The 26,781-nt window shown below is 42.8% G+C and overlaps 1 protein-coding gene across 1 annotated transcript in view; it reads left to right on the forward strand.

Annotated features, from left to right (window-relative positions):
- Positions 1–526: 526 nt before the first annotated feature.
- LOC135554230 (sodium- and chloride-dependent glycine transporter 2-like) overlaps positions 527–26,781 on the forward strand; it is a 48,432-nt gene continuing 22,177 nt past the window's right edge. The window contains exons 1-9 of the mRNA XM_064986395.1: positions 527–699; positions 1,962–2,107; positions 3,309–3,440; positions 3,620–3,793; positions 6,572–6,722; positions 7,177–7,309; positions 7,546–7,680; positions 7,803–7,906; positions 23,871–23,995. Coding sequence (XP_064842467.1) covers positions 626–699; positions 1,962–2,107; positions 3,309–3,440; positions 3,620–3,793; positions 6,572–6,722; positions 7,177–7,309; positions 7,546–7,680; positions 7,803–7,906; positions 23,871–23,995 — 1,174 coding nt within the window. The 5' untranslated portion in view covers positions 527–625. The remainder of the gene's footprint in view (positions 700–1,961; positions 2,108–3,308; positions 3,441–3,619; positions 3,794–6,571; positions 6,723–7,176; positions 7,310–7,545; positions 7,681–7,802; positions 7,907–23,870; positions 23,996–26,781) is intronic.

Below are 26,781 nucleotides of genomic sequence, written 5' to 3' on the forward strand. Positions count from 1 at the left end.
AACCACCGCTGCTACATTCGTTTTTATTGTAGGTGATTAACCTATAGGTTTGATCTGAACATAGTAGCGCTAAAATAATTTCATTCTCAATTCATAGCCTAGTAGTGCTAACACCGACCTGGTAAATGCATCTTAAAGTGTTTATGTTTGTAAAACCTTTTTTTATATTTGTTTTATCCCTTGTCTTGTGTGCTAAGCCTCATCTGTAAATGACATTTTGCAGGATTTCTCCGACCAGAGAGAGATGACCAAACAGCCGGCCAATGCTCCTACCGGTTTTAAACCGTTGCACCAGCCGGAGGGAGCGGTGGGAGTTTCAGCAAACAAACCGTATAATGCCCTTAACCAAACGTCCGCCGCTTACCCGGCCCCTCAGCCAGCACCATCCAACGAGAGCAAAACTTTCTGTCCCACGGAAAATAAACCGGGAGAAGTCAGTAAAGTCTATGGAACATTTAAAAATGCCGCTCCGGCGGTGCCTGGATCCGTGGCTGCGAACTCGGCCTTACGTAAGGATTCCACCAGCTCAGTTGGTGGTTCTGCTGCCCGGGTTGTCCCTGTCCAGTGCGGGGACCCGCTTAGAGCTACCGGGGATCAAAACAATGCGTCGGGCAACTGGACCACCATGAGTCAGACCACCATCATTCTGGGCGCAGATGGCAACACGTCTGTTCATCCCGGCGCGGTGACGGGGGTAAGTGGGCTCAAACGAATTATTTCGATACGGGAGGATAGCCCAACCGGGGTCAGGAGAGCTTAGAGGGGGGTTTCTGGATTACAAGACGAACCGCGGTTTGGAGAGAATAGTGATCTATCTGACATGCAAACTGTATTGCCTATTAAGATAGAGAATTGGCTGTGGTGTTATCGGGTCTTTCACGGACAAGGAGGCCGAGGTGGGGGTGACATGCTGCGGCTGAGAAGTTGTAATTACGGTCCCATGGGACTCCTGAGATAGTGCAGCTCTGGAGCCTGACGCCGAGGGGTGATTTGAGAGAATATGATCTATATAGCCTATTCAAGTGAGTTTCCATTTGCGAGGGCCAGATGCATAGGTTGCAATTGTCTGTAAATCGAATAGAATTCACCAATATAATAGTTTAGAATAATTCCCAGTTATTGTAGGAAATTATCAAAATATAGAACGAAAAAGGTAGGCTATCGATTTCGATGTTCTGACACTGCCTTTGGCTATCTATTTGATACAATTCTGTCACCAGAAGTTGGTCTAAAACGTCATCCTGAAAGTGCTGAATGGAAAGAATCTTCCCACTGCAGTAAGATAAAGGAATATGCCTACTGTCAAATGGTTGTTTTGTGTATCAGCGTACGGTAATGGTATATCCCCCCGCACTGCGCTGCTCCATGTGTCAGGTATAGATAGAAAGAGGGATAGAAACCCCGCATCATGCTCTCTCGGGATTGGTCTCAGTAAACCCATGACAGCGCTTGGCAATGGGTTACATAAGGCTGCGCATTCTGCCCATTGTTCCAATCCCCGCGAGGGCATTCCTCGCCACTCTCCTCCTCTCTCCCTCCTCTCACTCTAGTCTCCCGCCCGTGCGCCTTTCTGACAGTGCTCCATTGATAAGCTTGGTCCCGGTCTCCCTACCCCTCTCTCCTACCCCTCTTGGCACGGAATCAGAAATGAGGAAATTTGAATGATCCCTATTTATGAATATTCAGATGAATTTGTCCTGTCATGTTTCAAAATGCTCGCATCAATCAAATAGTGGTATTCCCGGGATTGTTGTGTGCGTTGAAGCGGAGTGCATTTGTATTTTCTGACTGTTGCAAATAGCCTACACTTGTGGCCAATTTAATAGATCGAATAACGAAACGAATCGTTCGCCCAGAAAGGCAAGGGGTTTGGGATCTGAGACGTTTTGATGATAGGCTATACTAAATTGAAGTCCAATATGGTTACTTAATGTACATGAAACCACTAAAATCCACTGTTTTTCCCAGGAGGACGAGAGTGGAGATGAGAATAAGGCCAGGGGAAACTGGACTAATAAATTGGATTTCATCCTGTCCATGGTTGGTTATGCCGTGGGACTGGGAAACGTGTGGAGGTTTCCATACCTTGCCTTCCAAAATGGTGGAGGTAAGGGGAGTGTTGAGTTGAGAATGTACCTGCACTGCAAATGTCACTAAAGTTGTAAATGCACAAGCATCTAAATGCGGAAAATTAATAAAACGTATCCCAACATTTATCAGTGTTATTTGACATAGATATTCCATTGCTCCACGATGATAGATTTAGATGTTTGGCATCACCCATAATTGATATGAACGAAATTGACGATTTAATTAAATTCAAGGAACACAATGGGAATAAGTCGATTTAATTGTGTTCATATCCTGGATGGTTTGTATGGTTGTTTTGCCATTGTTTAAACAATGCTTAACGTATTTTAATATTGTCAAACGAAAATACATTACTTTAATTAATTCACATGCTAGGCTATATCATTGGAGTTGAAATGAGTCTCGGAAAACATAATCTTGAGTTTGCTGTTTGTTTGCTTTTTCTTCTCAAAGATAATAGGTGACTTTTTATTATGACAAATGTTCTAAATAGTTACAGAACGCGTCTAGCTAACATTATTTTTCAGCTTCCAGGAGACTACTCTTTCTCGTGGATTTAAGTTCATTTATTTAGGCTTTATGATTGATAATCAGATCTGTAAATAAAATGTTATGTATATTATTATGATTATTATTATTACTAGGCCTATCTTCATTTCAATTTAGTTTGGTCTACACTCATTCATTACCTTATACAACTAATTAGGCTACATGCAGAGGAAGCAAATAAGTATAACACGTGATTTTTTAAATTAGCATTTTTCTATTACCGCATATTGGTGAAGTGTCATTCATATTCCACTCACCCAGTTAAATTGTAACAGCGATAGGTTAAGGCATGATACTGATACACAAATTTTCCCTATACCCATCATGAGGTTGCTACAACCTAACCTATGAATGAAGGTTTACAACGCAGGTGTTATACTTATTTGCTTCCCTTGCATGTAGCCTAATTAGTTGTATAAGGTAACTACAATATAATAATGCATAGAGTGTAGACCAAACTAAATTGAAATGAAGATAGCCCTAGTAATATGTCACATTTATTTCATTATTACCCGCTATACATAATATCTTTATTTCATGAGAAAGGAAGTCGAATTAAGTCTATAATAGCCTTCTGTTTAAATCATGTGTGCCAAGTTTGAGTAATCTCTTTTCAGTTGTACCTGTGCGCTACTTTGAAATGCTTCCCCGTTTCCCTGTGTATATAGGTGCTTTTTTGATCCCCTACTTGATAATGTTGTGCCTCGCCGGGATCCCTATCTTTTTATTGGAGGTTTCCCTGGGTCAGTTTGCCAGCCAGGGCCCCGTGTCCGTGTGGAAAGCCATCCCGGCTCTGCAAGGTAAACTGCGCATATACAGGCTGCGATCCAAACTCATAAAGTAACGTATTTAAAACTTGTAACATACTCTAACTTCAGAAAAAAATGAAAACTACTTATTGTGATATAATAACTTTTGATCAAGCTGCTATTCCTGCTTAAGAGTAATTTATATATTTCGTCTCATTTATTTATTTTAGGTTGCGGGATTGCCATGTTGATAATATCTGTCTTGATAGCCATATACTATAACATTATTATGTGCTGGACACTGTACTACCTGTTCGCTTCGTTGAAGGGCTCACTGCCATGGGCTAACTGTAAGAACGAGTGGAACACGTTGGACTGTAAGGACAAAGACATGCTTCTCTTAGGTACGACCACAATGCGCCAGAACGCACACACACTATCATGCATGCGCGCACACACATACACATAGGCATCCCATCACCATTGCGCAATGCGCAACGCACCCCTCAGCTAAGGTCTCTTTCTGTAACCTAACCTTTAGTGTCGAGTGGCCAGTTATTTTAAGCAATGTTTTCGAGTTTAATTTACATCCAAAAGTGCTACTTTTGCTTACTAGGTTTATTATATAGATTTTCATATTTCTTCTGTGGGTCTCAAGTTCTTTTTTCAACTGTGTGTAGGTTACATGTGTGATATTTTTTCTCCTGATTATATCTTTATTCTACCCTAAACACGTCATGAGCACAAAATGTGTATTTTCCATATTAAGGTGTAGGCTAAGTAGACAAATTAGTTTTTCCACTGGTGTAATTGTGAGTAATTTGTTTTTAGGTTACATTGGGCTACAATTTATTGTTAAAAAAGAGGATACATTGATAAAAGAAAGGCTCCCAGTATGACCGGATAATTTTCTCCCAGTTGCATGGGGCAAAAAAAATAAAAATCGAAATTTGATTAAGAAAATGTCTGTTTTGTCTGTTGCATTTTAGTGAATTCAGCACAAAAGTTGCTTGCTTGACACATTTACTGTAGTATAGTTGCTGCAGTGCCGCAGTGTGCGCCAGACTGCCCTCTCCTGGCCAATTACAGTAACTGTACTCTCCCTGGTCTTTCTCCTCTGTATTCTTGAATAGCATTGATCAGTGGCGGTCAGTGCCGTTTCAGATGATTTTTTTTAATGAGCATGGCCTTATTTCTATTTCAGCATATTGGATGACTGTCATTCATATTCCATTCACCCAGTTTAATGTAACAGCGATAGGTTAAGGCTACTACATGATACTCAAATTGTCCCTATACCCATCATGAGGTTTGCTACAACCTAGCCTATGAATGAAAGTTTACAACGTAGGTGCACACAGGTCGAGAGAAGAATTTGATGTGACACATGTACAGACAGTGGCATTCAATACCGCCTTGCACACTCTTGCCTGCATCTAGCTGGCAGTGGGTGTGATCATTAATCCAACAGTTGCAAACAAGAGTTTCTTTTGGACAAATTCAGTTATGTTTATCCCCGTTTTGCTTCCACTTGCTTCTGTTTAAGAAATATGTTTTCAACAGAATCGGCTGAATTAATACACCCCTTGTTGTGGCGATCCCCTATGAACTGCCTCTGGCACAGGAGAGAGTTGTCCATAACGCGTCCATAAAAATCAGCTTTCCAAACGTTACTATTTTGGGATGGCGTTCCCATTTATTGCGTATATAAATATAAATAGCTCCAAAACCCATATTCCTACACAAAAGGTGCAGAGAGATGCATTCTATAAGCCATCTATGTTATACGGTAAGAACTGTATGTGCTCTCCTCTTACCTGTGCTATAAACCGTCCTGGTCACCTGTGCTACCTATATGCACACATGACCAGTGACCCATGACCCCAATATATAGTGCTCTCTAGTGTACAAAACAAGTCAGAACAACCCTTGTCAGACAACATATACACAACTCATAAACAGGCCAAAATGACTGCTACACCCCTGATCATGGGTAAATACAGTTCTCAGTTTCATAGCAGCCACATTGTATTCCTTCTCGCATCTACGTTATGTGTTCTCCTCCTTTCACCTCTTCCCTTCACTTGTGGACTTCAATGCACAATACATCAGCTGTATGACCAGGCAAAAAAAACTTTCCAAGCCAAACCCCTACACACAGCCTACATCATTGTCACCATATTAGCTAAAGTAACATCATAGGCAGCATAGGTAATATAACTAAATATAAATGTCTCTCTCTATTTCTCTCTTGCTTCTCCTTCATTTAGGAAGAAATTAATTAGTTGAAAACTATTTTCTTTCTCTCTCTGAGTCAACTACTCATCACATTTTTTTTGCACTGCAGTGCTAGCTAGCTGTAGCTTATGCTTTCAGTATTAGATTAATTCTCTGATCCTTTGAAATGGTTGACAACATGTCAGTTCATGCTTCAAGATCTCTGATAAGTTGGAGGATGTCCTCCGGAAGTTGTCATAATTATTGTGTAAGTCTATGGAAGGGGGGGGGAACCATGAGCCTCCTAGGTTTTGTATTGTAGTCAATGTACTCATAGGAGGATGGAAGCTAGATGTCCTCCAGCTACACCATGCTACCCTACAGAGTGCTGTTGAGGCTACTGTAGACCTTTTTTGCAAAATATTGTGTTTCAATCAATTATTTGGTGACGTGATTATATTTAGTATAGTGTTATCTAAAAAGGATACATTTTTAAATGTTTAATTTTTTAAATGAAATTCACTGAGGAGGATGGTCCTCCCCTTCCTCCTCTGAGGAGTCTGCACTGGCATTGAGGCTGTGTCAACCCGTAGGTTTCATTGGTAATATAACAAACTTATGATGATTATACAAAGGGAAATTAGATCTACTCTGTCAAACATGATTAACATTTCTACGTTTATTCTAAGTGTACGCTTACATTTGGGGAAAAAAGGTTATTTCATAATAAGCATAACTGGTATTTACAGTTCTGTTACCAGAAAAATAACCATTACACATATAAAACATGCTGGGAAAGAATCTATTCTACATTATACCCACCACCTGAGAAAATTGTGAGTTGATACAGTTTTTAAACCAGATTATAAAGATGTCTGTCTGTCTGTCACTGTTGAGATATTTATTTTCTCTGATTCGATACAGTGAATGTAAACCTGTCTGTCTGTCTGTCCTGGTTGTGACAGACACGTGCATCCTCCATGATAAAAACATCACCTCTGTAAAGAACAGCTCGTTCTGCCTGTCGGCTCAAGCCATTGGAAACCTGACCAAACTGGTTAACATGACCTATCCGGATAACAAAACTTACGTTAGCCCCAGCGAGGAGTACTTCAAGTAAGTCAAATCAAAGTTTATTTTTCATATGCAAAGGATACAGTGTAGTGTACACAGTATAATGAAATGCATACTTGCAAGCTCTCCTTGCAAACAATACAACAGCTAAAAAATTATTCAATAAAAATATAGTAATTAAAAAAAAATAATAATAATAATAACTTGCATCATATTTACATAGAGGTTCTATGTTTGAAGTAGGCCTGCTGGCTGATGATACTTGTGATTTCTCATACTATACTGTAAATGTTGGTTTCCTTTCTAACATAATTAGGCCACAGTTATTGGGCTGTATAGACACGATGATTTCCCGCTATTGATTGACATGTAGGAATAATACATGTCAGATCTGAAATAACTGTTTTATGTGATTGGGAAATAACCTCCTCTCTATCTCTCTCTCGCCCTCTCTCTCTCTCTTCCTCTCTCGCTCTCTCTCCCTCTCTCTCTCTAGGTATAATGTCTTGCACATCTCCAAAGGGATAGAGTACCCTGGAGACATCCGCTGGCCCCTCGCAGGCTGCTTGTTGCTGGCCTGGTTGATAGTCTACCTCTCCCTGGCCAAAGGAATCAAGTCATCAGGGAAAGTAAGAGAAATATCTCTCTCTCTGCTCATGTGGTACCTCCTTTAACCTCCTTTGGATTTGAATAATTTCCCTCTGTGAAATCCCAGAACCATAAAATAAAGTGTTTAGTTCTGTGAATTAATATGTAATGTTGCTCTCTAGTGGGTTTGTTTTTAAACTAAAATTGTTGAATCAGTGCATTATCACACAACCTGCTAACTCTCCCTTCGTTTTGTTCTTCCTCTTCCATCTCCTAGGTGGTGTATTTCACAGCTACGTTCCCCTATGTGGTTCTGGTCATTCTGTTGTTCAGAGGAGTGACCCTCCCAGGGGCTGGTGACGGCATCCTCTACTTCATCACACCCAAGTGGGAGAAACTCAATGATGCTAAGGTATACATACACACACGTAAGTGCGCACAGGCACACAAATAGACTCACAGACAAATGCGTTCACACACACACAGTTCTCCACCCATCCTTCTGTGTCTAACAGTGAGTGTGTGTTACTCTAGGTGTGGAAGGATGCTGCCACCCAGATATTCTTCTCTCTGTCAGCAGCCTGGGGAGGCCTCATCACACTGTCTTCTTACAACAAGTTCCACAACAACTGCTACAGGTAAGCACTTCTCACTTCTCCCGCCACTGGGAGTGATCTCGAATCCTCTGTCTCGCAATCACATGTGACCGCCCTCTTGACAACATATTAGCCAGCTGCGCCACCGTAAAGCTAGCAACTCTATGGTGCGGGTAGAGACATTTCAAACTGATTAGTGAGGTTACCAATCAACACGACGCAGACTCAAATTGCTGTCGTCACAGCAACCTGCTTTATGTAATATACTATGTTATGTAGCTTTGAAGGTAAACGTGTGATTCTATGACAACATACGGTTGTTTTAGAAAGGGTCGTCAAAATGTATACAAGGTCAAAAATACAGTTCTGATAAATTTAACAGCTGTATAATGGAGCAAGATATTCAACACTTTTTGGATTTTGAAAATGTATCAAATGTTGACTGCACATAAACCATTACATAATTACATCAGAATGATTATACACTGCTCAAAAAAATAAAGGGAACACTAAAATAACACATCCTAGATCTGAATGAATGAAATATTCTAATTAAATACTTCTTTCTTTACGTAATTTAATGTGCTGACAACAAAATCACACAAAAATTATCAATGGAAATCAAATTTATCAACACATGGAGGTCTGGATTTGGAGTCACACTCAAAATTAAAGTGGAAAACCACACTACAGGCTGATCCAACTTTGATGTAATGTCCTTAAAACAAGTCAAAATGAGGCTCAGTAGTATGTGTGGCCTCCACGTGCCTGTATATCCTCCCTACAATGCCTGGGCATGCTCCTGATGAGGTGGCGGATGGTCTCCTGAGGGATCTCCTCCCAGACCTGGACTAAAGCATCCGCCAACTCCTGGACAGTCTGTGGTGCAACGTGGCGTTGGTTGATGGAGCGAGACATGATGTCCCAGATGTGCTCAATTGGATTCTGGTCTAGGGAACGGGCGGGCCAGTCCATAGCATCAATGCCTTCCTCTTACAGGAACTGCTGACACACTCCAGCCACATGAGGTCTAGCATTGTCTTGCATTAGGAGGAACCCAGGGCCAACCGCACCAGTATATGGTCTCACAAGGGGTCTGAGGATCTCATCTCGGTACCTAATGGCAGTCAGGCTACCTCTGGCAAGTACATGGAGGGCTGTGCGGCCCCCCAAAGAAATGCCACCCCACACCATGACTGACCCAACGCCAAACCGGTCATGCTGGAGGATGTTGAAGGCAGCAGAACGTTCTCCACGGCGTCTCCAGACTTTGTCACGTCTGTCACATGTGCTCAGTGTGAACCTGCTTTCATCTGTGAAGAGCTCAGGGCGCCAGTGGCGAATTTGCCAATCTTGGTGTTCTCTGGAAAATGCCAAACGTCCGGCACGGTGTTGGGCTGTAAAGCACAACCCCCACCTGTGGACGTCGGGCCCTCATACCACCCTCATGGAGTCTGTTTCTGACCGTTTGAGCAGACACATGCACATTTGTGGCATGCTGGAGGTCATTTTGCAGGGCTCTGGCAGTGCTCCTCCTGCTCCTCCTTGCAAAAGGTGAAGGTAGCGGTCCTGCTCCTGGGTTGTTGCCCTCCTACGGCCTCCTCCACCTCTACTGATGTACTGGCCTGTCTCCTGGTAGCGCCTCCATGCTCTGGACACTACGCTGACAGACACAGCAAACCTTCCTGTCACAGCTCGCATTGATGTGCCATCCTGGATGAGGTGCACTACCTGAGCCACTTGTTTGGGTTGTAGACTCCGTCTCATGCTACCACTAGAGTGAAAGCACCGACAGCATTCAAAAGTAACCAAAACATCAGCCAGGAAGCATAGGAACTGAGAAGTGGTCTGTGGTCACCACCTGCAGAACAACTCCTTTATTGGGGGTGTCTTGCTAATTTCCTATAATTTCCACCTGTTGTCTATTCAATTTGCACAACAGCATGTGACATTTATTGTCAATCAATGTTGCTTCCTAAGTGGACAGTTTGATTTCACAGAAGTGTGATTGACTTGGAGTTACATTGTGTTGTTTAAGTGCTCCCTTTATTTTTTTGAGCAGTGTATATATATAATGTATAATATATACCATTTAGCACTTTTATGGTTTATCCAGTTTATCCTGGCATTGCAAGCGCCTTGCTCTACCAACTAAACTACAGAGCACTTTGAATGAGAGACATGAAATCAATAATATCCAGGAATTTTGGTGGGAATTCAGGAATTCAGGTAATTTCAAATATTTTTTGAAACAACACATGCCACCTTTATTTTATACCATAAAGGCCAATTGCAATCAACAGGCAGAATTTTACACGAAGCTGTGTGTTGGAATTGGATTTCGTAAAACATTACTAATGGGAGATTACATGCACCGGTGGTGTTAAAACAAACGAAAACACACACACACACACACACACATGCACACGCACACGCACACGCACACACGCACGCACGCACACACACACACACACACACACACACACACACGCTTTAAACTTTGAGATCCCTCTTACAAAGCCACTGAAATCTCTTCTTGCTATGGTAGCCAAAATAATGGGCAACTGGACATTTTTATACATAACCCTAAGCATCGTGGGATGTTATTTGCTTAATTATCTCAGGAACCACACCTGTGTGGAAGCACCTGGTTTCAATATACTTTGTACATTATAATCATTGATAGCACTGGTGCTCCCAACTTAAAAAAATGTTGGAGAACAACATCAAATCTTGGAGATGCTGACGATATAAACTCAGCAAAAAAAGAAACATCCAGGCCTCCCTGGTGGCGCAGTGCAAGCTGTGCCACCAGAGTTTATGGGTTCGCGCCCATGCTCTGTCGCAGCCGGCCGCGACTGGGAGGTCCATGGGGAGACGCACAATTGGCGTAACGCTGTCCGGGTTAGGGAGGGTTTGGCCGGTAGGGATATCCTTGTCTCATCGCGCACCAGTGACCCCTGTGGCGGGCCGGGCACAGTGCGCGCTAACCAAGGTGGCCAGGTGCACGGTGTTTCCTCCGACACATTGGTGCGGCTGGCTTCCGGGTTGGAGGTGCGCTGTGTTAAGAAGCAGTGCGGCTTGGTTGGGTTGTGTATCGGAGGACGCATGGCTTTTGACCTTCGTCTCACCCGAGCCCGTACGGGAGTTGTGGCGATGAGACAAGATAGTAATTACTAACAATTGGATACCACGAAATTGGGGTGAAAAGGGGTTAAAACATTTTTTTTAAGAAACGTCCCTTTTTCAGGACCCTGTCTTTCAAAGATAATTCATACAAATTCAAATAACTTCACAGATCTTCATTGTAAAGCGTTTCACTGTTTCCCATGCTTGTTCAATGAACAATAAGCAATTAATGAACATGCACCTGTGGAACGGTTGTTAAGACACTAACAGCTTACAGATGGTAGGCAATTAAGGTCACAGTTATGAAAACGTAGGACACTAAGAGGCCTTTCTACTGACTCTGAAAAACACCAAAAGAAAGATGCCCAGGGTCCCTGCTCATCTGCGTGAACGTGCCTTAGACGTGCTGCAAGGAGGCATGAGGACTACAGATGTGGCCAGGGCAATAAATTGCAATGTTCGTACTGTGAGATGACCAAAATCAGCGCTACATGGAGACAGGACGGACAGCTGATTCGCCTCGCAGTTGCAGACCACATGTAACAACACCTGCACAGGATCGGTACATCCGAACATCACACCTGCGGGACAGGTACAGGATGGCAACAACAACTGCCCGAATTACACCAGGAACGCACAATCCCTCCATCAGTGTTCAGACTGTCCCCAATAGGCTGAGAGAGGCTGGACTGAGGGCTTGTAGGCCTGTTGTAAGGCAGGTCCTCACCAGGCATCACCGGCAACAACGTTGCCTATGGGCACAAACCCACTGTCGCTGGATCAGCCAGGACTGGCAAAAAAGTGCTCTTCACTGACGAGCCACGGTTTTGTCTCACCAGGGGTGATAGTTGGATTCGCGTTTATCGTCGAAGGAATGAGCGTTACAAGGCCTGTACTCTGGAGCCGGATCGATTTGGAGGTGGAGGGTCCGTCATGGTCTGAGGCGGTGTGTCACAGCATCATCGGACTGAGCTTGTTGCCAATGCAGGCAATCTCAACGCTGTGCGTTACAGGGAAGACATCCTCCTCCCTCATGTGGTACCCTTCCTGCAGGCTCATCCTGACATGACCCTCCAGCATGACAATGCCACCAGCCATACTGCTCGTTCTGTGCGTGATTTCCTGCAAGACAGGAATGTCAGTGTTCTGCCATGGACAGTGAAGAGCCCAGATCTCAATCCCATTGAACACGTCTGGGACCTGTTGGATCAGAGGGTGAGGGCTAGGGCCATTCCTCCCAGAAATGGCAGTTTCCAGCTACAATAGTCATTTACAACATTAACAATGTCTACACTGTATTTCTGGACAAGTTATTTTAATGGACAAAAGAAAATGCTTTTCTTTCAAAAACAAGGAAATTTCTAAGTGACCCCAAACTTTTGAATATATATATACAGTTGAAGTTGGAAGTTTACATACACCTTAACCAAATACATTTAAACTCAGTTTTCCACAATTCCTGACATTTAATCCTTGTAAAAATTCCCTGTCTAAAGTCAGTTAGGATCACGACTTTATTTTAAGAATGTGAAGTGTCAGAATAATAGTGGAGAGAATAATTTATTTCAGCTTTTTTTCTTTCATCACATTCCCAGTGGATCAGAAGTTTACTTACACTCAATTAGTATTTTGTAACATTGCCTTTAAATTGTTTTACTTGGGTCAAACGTTTCGGTTAGCCTTCCACAAGCTTCCCATAATAAGTTCGGTGCATTTTGGCCCATTCCTCCTGACAGAGCTGGTGTAACTGAGTCAAGTTTGTAGGCCTCCTTGCTCGCAAGCGCTTTTTCAGTTCTGCCAACACATTTTCTATAGGATTGAGGTCAGGGATTTGTGATGGCCACTTCAATACCTTGACTTAAGCCATTTTGCCACAACTTTGGAAGTATGCTTGGGGTCATTGCCCATTTGGAAGACACATTTGCGACTAAGCTTTAACTTCCTGACTGATGTCTTGAGTTGTTTTATTTTTATTTGTTAATTTAATTTTTTTTATTGAATATACTCGAAACTTACAATATACCTACAGTTAAGCCGCCCAACAACTACGTCATCATACCAGTCATCCAACAGACTCCCATTCAGAGTGACACACAGAAGCGTACAGGGTCAATGCTTTGCTCAAGGGCACGTTGACAGATCTCCCATCAGGACAAAAAACGTGAACCCAAACCCTCCAAGATCCCCACACAGTTCCCCAATAGCTGCCCCTCAACCATCTGAGACCCCTCCCACAGCCCCCCCCAACAAGAAAAATATATATTTTTTATTAATTCCATTCCTCACCCCCAAGAACCCCCCAATGCACCAACAACCAAGAGAATTAACTAAAGAAATAAAATAAAAAGACAGAAGAAAACAGCAAACAACAATGCAAAAAAATAACAACAAAAACAAAGGACATTAAGGACATCTGAAATCATAACAGCAATGCCAACTGTATATGTTTGTGTGCATGTCTGGCACTATTACATGTATGTATATGTTCTTGTATGCATTTATTTGCACGAGAGTGTGTGTATATGCATGTGTACAAACACTTGCACGGCATCAGCCTCAGGCAACCTGGCATTAGTTGTAAAAACACTGCCCCTCAAGTGTCATTCAAACATACTTTTTATTATGTTGTATTTTTACTTTAAAAAAAACTTGAATCTTTGACCATCATTCTCCCACACAGAAACTCCACTCCCACTTGTCTCCAGTTCCATATACCAACCCTCAGCTTCCCTCAGCCCATCCCATCTATCTCTGCTTACCACCCTCTTCGGGTTTCTACGCAACCATATCTTTCAACTATGCTGTGATGTTTAACATGCAATTTCTATCTAATCGAATAGAATCCACAGATTGTGAGCCAAATCTCTTTTTCGTCCACTTTCGTATTCAAAAAGATCCACCTTCCTTGCGAATCATTCCTAACTATTTGCACATTCAGATTTACATTTTTGTTCATTAATATCATCACAACTTTTGAGTTCCTTTGTCCATGACAGAAAATTATTTCACCACCCCATTCCTTTTCCCACACATCTTCATCTAAGGATTTAGAGTGAGTTTCCTGTTGTAACGGGATTCTTATGTCGAAGGAGTGGAGGACCAAAATGCAGCGCGGTAGTTGTCCATGGTTTTTTAATTAGAAAACTGAACATGAACACATAACCAAAACAACAAAGTGAAAACCCGAAAACAGTCCCGTGTGGCACAAACACTAACACAGGAAACAATCACCCACAAAACCCAACACCAAACAGGCTACCTAAATATGGTTCCCAATCAGAGACAATGACTAACACCTGCCTCTGATTGAGAACCATATCAGGCCAAACACAGAAACAGACAAACTAGACACACAACATAGAATGCCCACTCAGATCACACCCTGACCAAACAAAACATAGAAACATACAACACAAACTATGGTCAGGGTATGACAGTACCCCCCCCCAAGGTGCGGACTCCGGCCGCAAAACCTGAACCTATTGGGGAGGGTCTGGGTGGGCATCTGTCCGCGGTGGTGGCTCTGGTGCTGGACGTGGCCCCCACTTCACCATAGTCTTAGTCCGCCCCATTGTCCGCTCCTGGGCCTCCTAACCACGGCGACCCTTCTAAATGAACCCACTGGACAGAGGGGCAGCTCGGGACAGAGGGGCGGGGGCTCTGGCGCCTCTGGGCTGAGGGGCTCTGGCGCCTCTGGGCTGAGGGGCGGAAGTTCTGGCAGCGCCGGACTGAGGGGCTCTGGCGCCTCTGGCTGCTCCATGCTGACTGGCAGCTCTGGCTGCTCCATGCTGACTGGCTGCTCTGGCTGCTCCATGCTGACTGGCTGCTCTGGCTGCTCCATGCAGACTGGCGGCTCTGGCAGCTCCATGCAGACTGGCGTCTCTGGCTGCTCCATGCAGACTGGCGGCTCTGGCTGCTCCATGCAGACTGGCGGCTCTGGCTGCTCCATGCAGACTGGCGGCTCTGGCTGCTCCATGCAGACTGGCGGCTCTGGCTGCTCCATGCAGACTGGCGGCTCTGGCTGCTCCATGCAGACTGGAAGCTCCTTGCAGACTGGCAGCTCTGGACAGGCGGGAGACTCCGGCAGCGCTGGCGAGGTGGAAGGCTCCGACAGAGCTGGACAGGCGGGAGACTCCGGCAGCGCTGGCGAGGAGGAAGGCTCCGGCAGCACTGGAGAGGAGGAAGGCTCCGGCAGCACTGGACAGACGGGAGCACCTGTAGGGATGAGACGGAGAGACAGCCTGGTGCGGGGGGCTGCCACCGGAGGGCTGGTGTGTGGCGGTAGTACCGGATAGACCGGACCGTGCAGGCACACTGGAGCTCTTGAGCACCGAGCCTGCCCAACCTTACCTGGTTGATTGCTCCCGGTCGCCCTGCCAGTGCGGCGAGGTGGAATAGTCCACACTGGGCTATGTTGTGGCGAACCGGGGACACCATGCCCAAGGCTGGTGCCATGTAAGCCGGCCCAAGGAGACGCACTCGAGACTAGATGCGTAGAGCTGGCTTCATGGCACTTGGCTTGATGCCCACTCTAGCCCGGCCGATACGCGGAGCTGGTATGTACCGCACCGAGCTATGCACCCGCACTGGGGACACCGTGCGCTCCACAGCATAACACAGTGCCTGCCCGGTCTCTCTCGCCCCCCGGTAAGCACACGAAGTTGGCGCAGGTCTCCTACCTGGCTTCGCCACACTTCCTGTGTACCCCCCCCCCAGACATTTTTAGGGCTGACTCTCAGGCTTCCATCCATGCCGCCGTGCTGCCTCCTCATACCAGCGCCTCTCCGCCTTCACTGCCTCCAGCTCTTCTTTGGGGCGGCGATATTCTCCAGGCTGTGTCCAGGGTCCTTTTCCATCCAACTCATCCTGCCATGTCCAGTACTCCTCGCGCTGCTCCTGCTGCCGCTGCCTGTCACCACGCCGCTTGGTCCTTTTGTGGTGGGTGATTCTGTAACGGGATTCTTGTGTCGAAGGAGAGGAGGACCAAAATGCAGCGCGGTAGTTTTCCATTGCTTTTTAATTAGAAAACTGAACTTGAACACATAACCAAAACAACAAAGTGAAAACCCGAAAACAGTCCCGTGTGGCACAAACACTAACACAGGAAACAATCACCCACAAAATCCAACACCAATCAGGCTAACTAAATATGGTTCCCAATCAGAGACAATGACTAACACCTGCCTCTGATTGAGAACCATATCAGGCCAAACACAGAAACAGACAAACTAGACACACAACAGAATGCCCACACAGATCACACCCTGACCAAACAAAACATAGAAACATACAAAGCAAACTATGGTCAGGGTGTGACACCTGTAAACAGTATATGTTGTTTTCCTTTTCTTTTAGCCATGTAAAGACTGATCTTCTCTTTTTATAATCTGCTAAACTGTTACAATTATAACTGGCTATACTTATTTCACCCCTTACCATAACTAGATACTATTCTCAGTCTGACCATAATTAGTGCTTGTAAAGTTACTACCATCAGAGTTATATGACGGTCAGAATTAGAGATTTCAAATGTCTGATATTTTAATTCAAGAAATAGGTTCTAGCAATATTTGTTTTATTCCCTTGCCTGTTTGCCTGTGAGCCAATGCCACAGATGCTAGAAAATTGAGACAAGATATTATGTGTGTAGTAAATCTGAGTAGGTTGATATGTATGACATTTGATGTGATTTAGTGAGAGTGTGTACGATGCCTGTATAAGAGTAAGACTATAATGTGTAAATAATAACTCCGCCAATTTGCATGGTTGAGTGTCTATGTGTGTAACATGTAGTGCGTATAGCCTTAATTTTCATGATGATAATTGTAATCCATATCGTATCACCGTCATCGTTGCATCACAATTACCTTTAACATCATTGAAAAACACATCCCAGCATTTCCATAGCAATTGTCGTTTCACATGATCATGAAAGAGACCTTGCATTACTCTAGAGACGGCTTCACTACAGTACAAATGTATTCCGTACAATATGTTATTATTCCCCATTACCCCTATTCTGATATCTTCCCCTTGCTTGTTGTAAACATATATAAACTTGTTGTAGACAAATACATAAAAAAGATAGACAAACAATAAACATGTTAAATTACAAGTACTTGGACTTTTACCAAATATGGCTATCTTCTGTTTACCAACACTACCTTGTCATAACACATATCCCTAATCAGTGATTGGCTCAAACGCATTAAGAAGGAAAGAAATTCCACAAATTAACTTTTAACAAGGCACACCTGTTAATTGAAATGCATTCCAGGTGACTACCTCATGAAGCTGTTTGAGAGAATGCAAAGAGTGCAAAGCTGTCATCAAGGCAAGGGGTGGCTACTTTGAAGAATATCAAATATAACATATATTTGTATTTGTTTAAAACTTTTTTGGTTACTACATGTTTCCATATGTGCTATTTCATAGTGTTGATGTCTTCACTAATATACTACAATGTAGGAAATAGTAAAAATAAAGAAAAACCCTTGAATGAGTAGGTGTGTCCAAACTTTTGACTGGTACTATATACACAGTACCAGTCAAAAGTTTTGACACACCTACACATTCAAGGGTTTTTCTTTATTTGTACTATTTACTATACATACATTATCTTAATAGGGAGTTCACCATGATCACCATGAGCCAGAACAACTTCAATGCACCTTGGAATAGATTCTACAAGTGTCTGGAACTCTATTGGAGGGATTTTTCATGAGACATTTCCACAATTTGGGGTTTTGTTGATGGTGCTGGAAAACGCTGTCTCAGGCACCGCTCCAGAATCTCCCATAAGTGTTCAATTTGGTTCAGATAATGGTGACAGACCACCATGGCATGTTTTCATGTTCATCAAGCCATTCAGTGACCACTCGTGCCCTATGGATGGAGCAATTTGTCATTCTATGGGGGCATAGCTATGGTAGCCAAAATAATGGTCTGCCAAGCATTTTTATACATGACCCTAAGCACGATGGGATGTTATTTGCGTAATTAACTCAGGAACCATGTGTGGAAGCACCTGCTTTCAATATACTTTGTATCCCTAATTTACTCAAGTGTTTCCATTATTTTGGCAGTTACCTGTGTCTTATCCTGTGGCAAGGTTGGTAGACTTTAGAAAAGCAAGGAATAACTAAATGTACTGAATAAGACTCATTCCTTTCAATCTTTTCCCCAGATTTTAGCAGAGATGCAGAGAAGCATATGACATTATTTTTTTTTAAATAACCACCTGTCAGGAGGATACAGACAGCTCAAGAGGTATGCTTAGATATGCAGAAAAATATACATATTTTTTACATAGAATTAAGCGTACTGATTATGGCTCTTGATTGCAGGAAAAAGCTGTTTCAGGTGTTTGAAAATACGAGATTCTCTATGCCCCCTTAGATTTTTGGGGTGCATGACGTCCCTGATTGTACACCTCAAGAGTCTGGAGGTGTTTCTATACTGCATGCTCAATAGCAGAGTTTGCTAAATAAAAGACCCCCTGAGTGATACAAACCATCATGATTTGCCTACTTTGTGCAGTTATTAATATTTAATTTTGGAAGGTTTTATGGAAAAGACTGTTTCAGCATCGCTAACTGGCTACACAAAGTGGTAGACAGGCATTCCCATGCCGTTACGTCTTCAGAAAGTTGCAAGAAATACAAATCTCTGATGCATTCTTTAATATTCTTTACATGTAGGCTTTGGAATGAATGAATCTGCACACACTTTTTTCTCTAGGGCACTTGGAAACAACTGCACAGTGAAGCCTATCATTACAAGAATTATTATTTGGGTGATTTTTTTCCTGGTCTCACTGGTGCTTCCAAAATAAAATGTCAGATCGCTTAGCAAAATATGTAGGAGCATATGCACTTCAGAGCCCTGTTTGCATCCCTGATTTACGCAAGTATTTCCTTTATTCTGGTTACCTGTAAATTACCGCAATAGTAACGTGAAAATACTTTCCAAAATTATTGTGAAATAGATAACTTGGCCATAGTCTGTTCAAAGAATAGATTTTATTGTTACTGATGATAATACTTAAAGGGAAAAAATTATCTTGAGAAATGTTGGCAGCAACCAGGACTCAAATTGAACATCGCCAAAAAGACTTTGAAAGTACGTAATTTAAGGATGTTGGAAATGCATATTTTACGGGCGTTGAAAGATGTCTTTCGGGTCTACGTGAAAATACATGATGTTGAAAATACATTTTACAGATGTTGAAAATACCTCTTTCTTTGGTTTTTGTTCCTATGGACAAATCTTAACTGTACATAATTTCACTTAAACTTCCTGTGAAAGTTTGGGGTCACTTAGAAATGTCCTTGTTTTTGAAAGGAAAGCACATTGTTGTCCATTAAAATAACATAAAATTGATCAGAAATACAGTGTAGACATTGTTATTGTTGTAAATGACTATTGTAGCTGGAAATGGCAGATTCTTTATGGAATATCTACATAGGCGTACAGAGGCCCATTATCAGCAACCATCACTCCTGTGTTCCAATGGCACATTGTGTTAGCTAATCCAAGTTTATCGTTTTAAAAGGCTATTTGATCATTAGAAAACCCCTTTTTAAATTATATTAGCAAAGCTGAAAACTGTTTTCCTAATTAAAGAAGCAATAAACCTGACCTTCTTTAGACTAGTTGAGTATCTGGAGCATCAGCATTTGTGGGTTTGATTATAGGCTCAAATGGCCAGAAACAAATATCTTTCTTCTAGAGATGCATGATATATCGGTGAACATATCGGAATCAGACTATATTAGCTAAAAATGCCAACATCGGAATCGGCCAGATGTCTAGTTTAACGCCGATGTGAAAAAACGATGTCAAAGCTGACGTGCATATCTATATAACGCACAGTAGGTACATGACGTAATTACGGCACGTAAAATTTGCGCTACACCTGCAACACAGCACTCCTAACCTAGCCCACAATGTCTGCTGTGTGGATCGAGCAGTCAACAAGTCGTGCAGTTATTTTAAAAAATAAGACAATTTCAGCGAGACAACTTAAAAGCGAAATCCAGTAACGCCAAGGTAATGGAATTCATTGCCCTTGACAATCAACCGTTCTCTGTCTTGTGTGATTTTGGCTTTCGCGACTGGTCTAGCACTAGTACACACTAAAGTTAAAAAGTGTGCTATTGATCAGATGTTGCCCTACCGGAGTTACACAGTACTAGTGTCACTGTTATTAGCTTCACAACATACTATGGAATGCCGTTTGGGTCTTTGTGTGTCCAAAAAGATACACGTCAAATAACACTATTTGACAATAACACTAGTACACACGTCAAATAACAGAGGCAGTGCACCTATTTCTCAATTGCCTAAGTAGCTGGCAATCAGCTCACGAGCCAGTTTGTCTAGCCTTGGCCCAGGCTTGATTTCTTATCAAGAGAAGGTCTGATGGTACAGGAGAGTACCATGGGTTAGTTCGCTTTTTGACTCTGAGTTGCTTGAAAGGGACATGTTTATCAGCCAGAGAGCTAAAAATAGATGTGAAAAATGTAAATGCCACAACAGAATCTGGTATACAACTAGTAGAAAAAAGCTCTGAATAATATACTGTAGATCATGAACAAACTAGGGTGAGATTTAAAAATAAATTATATATGACGGTCAGAGTTTTTCAATTTGGTATATCTAATGCAGTGGTTCCCAAACTCTTCATGGGCCCGTAACATTCAAACTCCAGCTGCATTTTCTAGCACCAGGGTCAGTGCACTCTCAAATATAGTTTTTTGCCATCATTGTAAGCCTGCCACACACACATTATACAATGCATTTATTGAACATAAGAATGAGTGTGGGAAGTGGGAAGTGGGAAGTGACAAAGAGCTAGGACCAGGGTACATATAATAATCTAATAATAATCAATCATTTTGCTCTTTATTTAACCATCTTACATATAAAACCTTATTTGTTCATAGAAAATGGTGAATAACTCACTACAGGTTAATGAGAAGGGTGTGCTTGAAAGGATGCACATAACTCTGCAATGTTGGGTTGTATTGGGAGAGAGTCTCCGTCTTAAATAATTTTCAGAGAATCCACTCTTTTCTGAGAATCCACTCTCACATAGGTACGTGGTTACAAAGGGCATCAGTGTCTTAACAGCTCGATTTGCCAAGGCAGGATACTCTGAGCACAGCCCAATCCAGAAATCTGGCAGTGGCTTCAGATTAAATTAAATTTTCACAAAACCGCTTGTTGCAATTTCGATGAGGCTCTCTTGTTCAGATATCGGTAAGTGGACTGAAGGCAGGGCATGAAAGGGATAATGAATCCAGTTGTTTGTGTCATCCGTTTTCGGAAAGTACCTGCGTAATTGCGCACCCTACTCACTCAGGTGCTTCACTATATCACATTTGATATTGTCCATAAGCTTGAGTTCATTTGCACACAAAAACATTGTACAATGATAGAAAGACCTGTGTGTTGTCCTTGTTAAATGCAGACAGAGAAGAGCTCCAACTTCTTAATCATAGCCTCAATTTTGTCCCGCATATTGAATATAGTTGCGGAGAGACCCTGTAATCCGAGATTCAGATCATTCAGACAAGAAAAAACATCACCCAGATAGACCAGTCGTGTGAGAAACTTGTCATCATGCAAGCGGTCAGACAAGTAAAAATTATGGCCAGTAAAGAAAACTTTAAGCTCTTCTTTCAATTTAAAAAAAACGTGTCAATACTTTGCCCCTTGATAACCAGCGCACTTCTGTGTGTTGTAACAAAGTTAACCATTTTCACATGGTCAAAACTCCCAATATCATTGCCTAGTGCAGAAAATACACGAGAGTTTAGGGGCCTTGCTTTAACAAAGTTAACCATTTTCACTGTAGTGTCCAAAACGTCTTTCAAGCTGTCAGGACATTCCCTTGGCTGCATGAGCCTGTACCCAGTGGCCCCAATCCCCTTCCCCCAACACATCACCAACATGAGATGGGTTCAGATGCTGCAGTGTAAATGGACTATTTGAAAATTTGAAGTATATTTTTAAATTACAGTAATAGACAAGTGGTGAACTGGAGCAACTGCTTGCACGCACAGGCCCACTCCACTATGTCTCCCTGTCTTGGCTTTTGCACCATCTGTACAGATACCAACATGAGCAGCAGCTACATTTGGCTACATACGGACCGTTAAACTACATGGAATTCCAACGTGAGAGAGTAATGGTTTATGGGATTGGATGTTCATTATTTGACTAGGCTACCTGTATTCGACATTGTGTTGTTATTTAGCTGAACACTAGATGGGTTCATTTTTATTTTTGACAGTGAAACAAGCATACTCAGGTGAGAAAAAACCCTCACCCAAATGTATAGCCCCGTTGGAAAATATAAATGGACTATTTGAAAATTTGAAGAATATATTTTTTAAATATATATATATTTACAGGCCTGTTGAACAAGACTCTTGAAAACACTTGAACTGGATCGGTAAACTATGACAAAAACTTGACCACCTGCACTGACTCTCCTGGAACCTCACCTTACACACACACACACACACACACACACACACACACACACACACACACACACACACACACTTTCAGACCCCCAAACAATGGGGATTTTACTTTTCTTGTGGAAAACAAACACACACACTCATTCTAACCAATTCCTTGCCCCCAATCCCCCTCTCCCCCCCCATTGTGTTGTTATTTTACTTTTCTTGTGGGGACTACACAAACATCACGCTCAGACGCTTACCTGGCTACCACCAGACTCTTATTGTGATCGCTAAATATTGCTTCAAAGACAAATTTAAATTATTTAATTCCTTGCTCCCCAATCCCCCTTCCCCCAAATACTTTTAAATATTTGACTATTAATTGTCCCTTCTTGTATTATACTAATGTATTATACTAATGCTAAAATGAGCCATTTACATTATGTTTCTATCCGTTCACGATGGTCTTTTAATTTCATCTGACTTTGTCTTCTTTGTTTCCTCCACGCATCCGCCCTCTCCCTGCCACCCTTCTCCTCCACGAACCCAACTGTTCCATTTCCAAAATGAAGCATTTCATTGGAAGGTCTATACCATGCCTTTCCCTTACATATGAAAGGCACAAGGCTTCTATTCCTTTTGAAACTAGTTTTGACAGCAGGTCAGAACAGAAATCGTTTGTGCAGGTTGTGGTTAAAGTCATGATTGTAAAATCAATGATTGTACAAGCAAGAGTTGAAATTTACAGTGATTTTCTTTTGAAATAAATCTATCCAGCAACAATTCTGTGACAAGAGAATTTACACCTCACGAAAACAGGGAAATGATGGCTAGAAAAGGGGGAATCCTGAGGTGGGCGGGGCATGCACTTTGCTACGTGTTTATTTCCAATATCGATTGTCATCATGAAAATCTGTCTGCTTCATGTTTTGTTTCTTGCCATGATAACTTGAGTGTTGTGATACTGAGTACCGTGACAATAGCACAACATATAAACAAGAAGTCAAACTGCTATAAGCAGAGACTCGCACAGTATACTCTCTCCCTTGGTATGAGGCCATAGTATTCTCACTAGAGGGAACTGTTGAACCTCTCCACAAATTGTATGCATTTGGATAAGACTGCACAGAAGATAGTTAATTTATTTATTCATTCATTTATTCAATATCACACATGGCAATGGTATATAGATATGTAAAAGATCCTGTAAAACACTTGGAACATCCTTAGGTTCTGTTTTTCAAATGTTTTGACATTTTGACACATAATAACAATTACCAACACATAGCCACTCACTTGTGTGTGATAATGCTCCTAAAACATTCCAAATTCTCCAATACTGTATGTGTCACAGCCCTGTAACATTTACATCCCTTTCTTGTCCCTCTCCTCTTGTTTAGGGACACCATCATCGTGTGCATAGTTAACAGTGCCACCAGTATATTCGCTGGGTTCGTCATCTTCTCCGTCATTGGATTCATGGCCCATGAACTGAAGGTGCCCATTGAGAAGGTGGCAGATGAAGGTAAATTAAACATTTACATAGGTTAAATCCTTGAAAAATCCAAATACAGATAAAGTATTTGAAATCATTTGGCGCCGGAGGAGATGGCTGCCGTTTTAGCGTCTCATAACCGATTGTGTTATTGTGTGTTTTTTTTCGCGTTATTTGTAACTGATGTTGTACATAATATTTCTGCAACCTTCTCTTATGACCAAAAAGAGCTTCTAGATATCAGGACAGCGATTACTCACCTTGTACTGGATGAAGATTTTTTCTTTAACGGGTTGGATGCAAAGGATTTACTTCAGATACCTGACAAGGTCCAAATCACGTGATTCGCATGAGAAAGAGACAGAGATGTCAGGGACACATGTCGGGGTGCCTTGTAAGGATCCGACAGCGAGTGGGTTATCTGCCTCCTACCATCAGTCCTATTAGCCAACATACAATTATTGGATAAGAAAAATATACGAGCTATGATCACGAATATCATACCAATGGGACATTAAAAACTGTAATATCTTATGTTTCACCAAGTCGTGGCTGAACGACGACATAGACAACATACAGCTGGTCGGAGTTAACGCTGCATCGGCAAGATAGAACAGCCGCCTCTGCTAAGACAAGGGGTGGTTGACTGTGTATGTTTGTAAACAACAGCTGATGGCACAAAATCTAATATTAAGGAAGTTTCAAGGTTTTTCTCACCTGAGGTAGAGTATCTCATGATAAGATGTAGACCACACTATTTACCAAGATAGTTTTCATCTATATTTATCGTAGCTGTCTATTTACCACCACAAACCGATGCTGGCACTAAGACCGTACTCAATGAGCTGCCACATCCACCACTCTCTCCTAGCTCCACCCCCAGATGACACAGATGCTAAGCTACAGGACTGTTTTGCTAGCACAGACTGGAATATGTTCCAGGATTCTTCCGATGGCTTTGAGGAGTACACCACATCAGTCACTGGCTTTGTCAATAAGTGAATCGATGACATCTTTCCCACAGTGCCCGTACGTACATATCCCAACCAGAAGCCATGTATTACAGGCAACATCTGCACTCAACTAAATGGTAGAGCTGCCACTTTCAAAGAGTGGGACTCTAACCTGGACGCTTATAAGAAAACCCACTATGCTCTCCGACAAACCATCAAACATGCAAAGCGTCAATACAGCATTAGGATTGAATCGTACTAGACCGGCGGGGCTTGCAAACTATTACAGACTACAAAGGGAAGAACAGTTGTGAGGTGCCCGGTGACACGAGCCAGACAAGCTAAATTACTTCTATGCTTGCTTTGAGGCAATCAACGCTGAAGCATGCATGAGCGCATCAGCTGTTCCGGACGACTGTGTGATCACGCTCTACGTAGCCGATGTGAGTAAGACCTTTAAAAAGGTCAACATTCACAAGGCCGCAGGGCCAGACGGATTACCAGGACGTGTACTCTGAGCATGTGCTGACCAACTGGTAAATGTCTTCACTGACATTTTCAACCTGTCCCTAACTGAGTCTGTAATACCAACATGTTGGTAGGCCACTATAGTCCCTGTGCCCAAGAACACTAAGGTAACCTGCCTAAATGACTACTGACCCATAGCACTCACATCTGTAGCCATGAAGTGCTTTGAAAGGCTGGTCTTAGCTCACATCAACACCATTATCTCAGAAACCCTAGACCCACTCCAATTTGCATACCGCCTCAACAGATCCACAGATGATGCAATCTCTATTGCACTCCACACAGCCCTTTCCCACTTGGACAAAAGGAACACCTACGTGAGAATGCTATTCATTAACTACAGCTCATCATTCAACACCATAGTGCCTTCAAAGCTCATCACTAAGCTAAGGACCCTAGGACTAAACACTCTGCAACTGGATCCTGGACTTCCTGACGGGCTGCACCCAGGTGGTAAGGGTAGATAACAACACATCCACCACGCTGATCCTGAACATGGGGGTCCCTCAGGGGTGCGTTCTCAACCACCTCCTGTACTCCCTGTTCACTCATGACTGCACGACCAGGCACGACTCCAACACCATCATTAAATTAGCAGATGACACAACAGTGGTAGGCCTGATGACCGACAACAACGAGGCAGCCTATAGGGAGGTCAGAAACCTGGCCGTGTGGTGCAAGGACAACAACCTCTCCTTCAATGTGATCAAGACAAAGGAGATGATTGTGGACTACAGGAAAAGGAGGACCGAGTACGCCCCCATTCTCATCGACTGGGCTGTAGTGGAGCAGGTTGAGAGCTTCAAGTTCCTTGGTGTCCACATCACCAACAAATTAACATGGTCCAAACACACCAAGATAGTTGTGAAGAGGGCAGGACAACGCGTATTACACCTCAGGAGACAGAAAAGATTTGACATGAGTCCTCAGACCCTCAAATGTTCTACAGCTGCACCATCGAGAGCATCCTGCCTGACTGGTTGCATCACTGCCTGGTATTGCAACTGCTCGGCCTCCTGCCGCAAGACACTACAGAGGGTAGTGCAAATGGCCCAGTACATCACAGGGGCCAAGCATCCTGCCATCCAGGACCTCTGTACCAGGCAGAGTCAGAGGAAGGCCCTAAAAATGGTCAAAGACTCCAGCCACCCTAGTCATAGACTGTTCTCTCTGCTATTGCACGGCAAGCGATACCGGAGTGCCAAGTCTAGGTCCAAAATACTTCTTAACAGCTTCTACCCCCAAGACATAAGACTCCTGAACAGCTAATTAAATGGCTATCCAGACTATTTGCATTGCCCCCTCTTTTATTCTGCTGCTCTCTGTTAACTCTCT

This window comes from Oncorhynchus masou, chromosome 2 (assembly GCF_036934945.1).
Source record: "Oncorhynchus masou masou isolate Uvic2021 chromosome 2, UVic_Omas_1.1, whole genome shotgun sequence".
Lineage (NCBI taxonomy): Eukaryota > Metazoa > Chordata > Actinopteri > Salmoniformes > Salmonidae > Oncorhynchus > Oncorhynchus masou.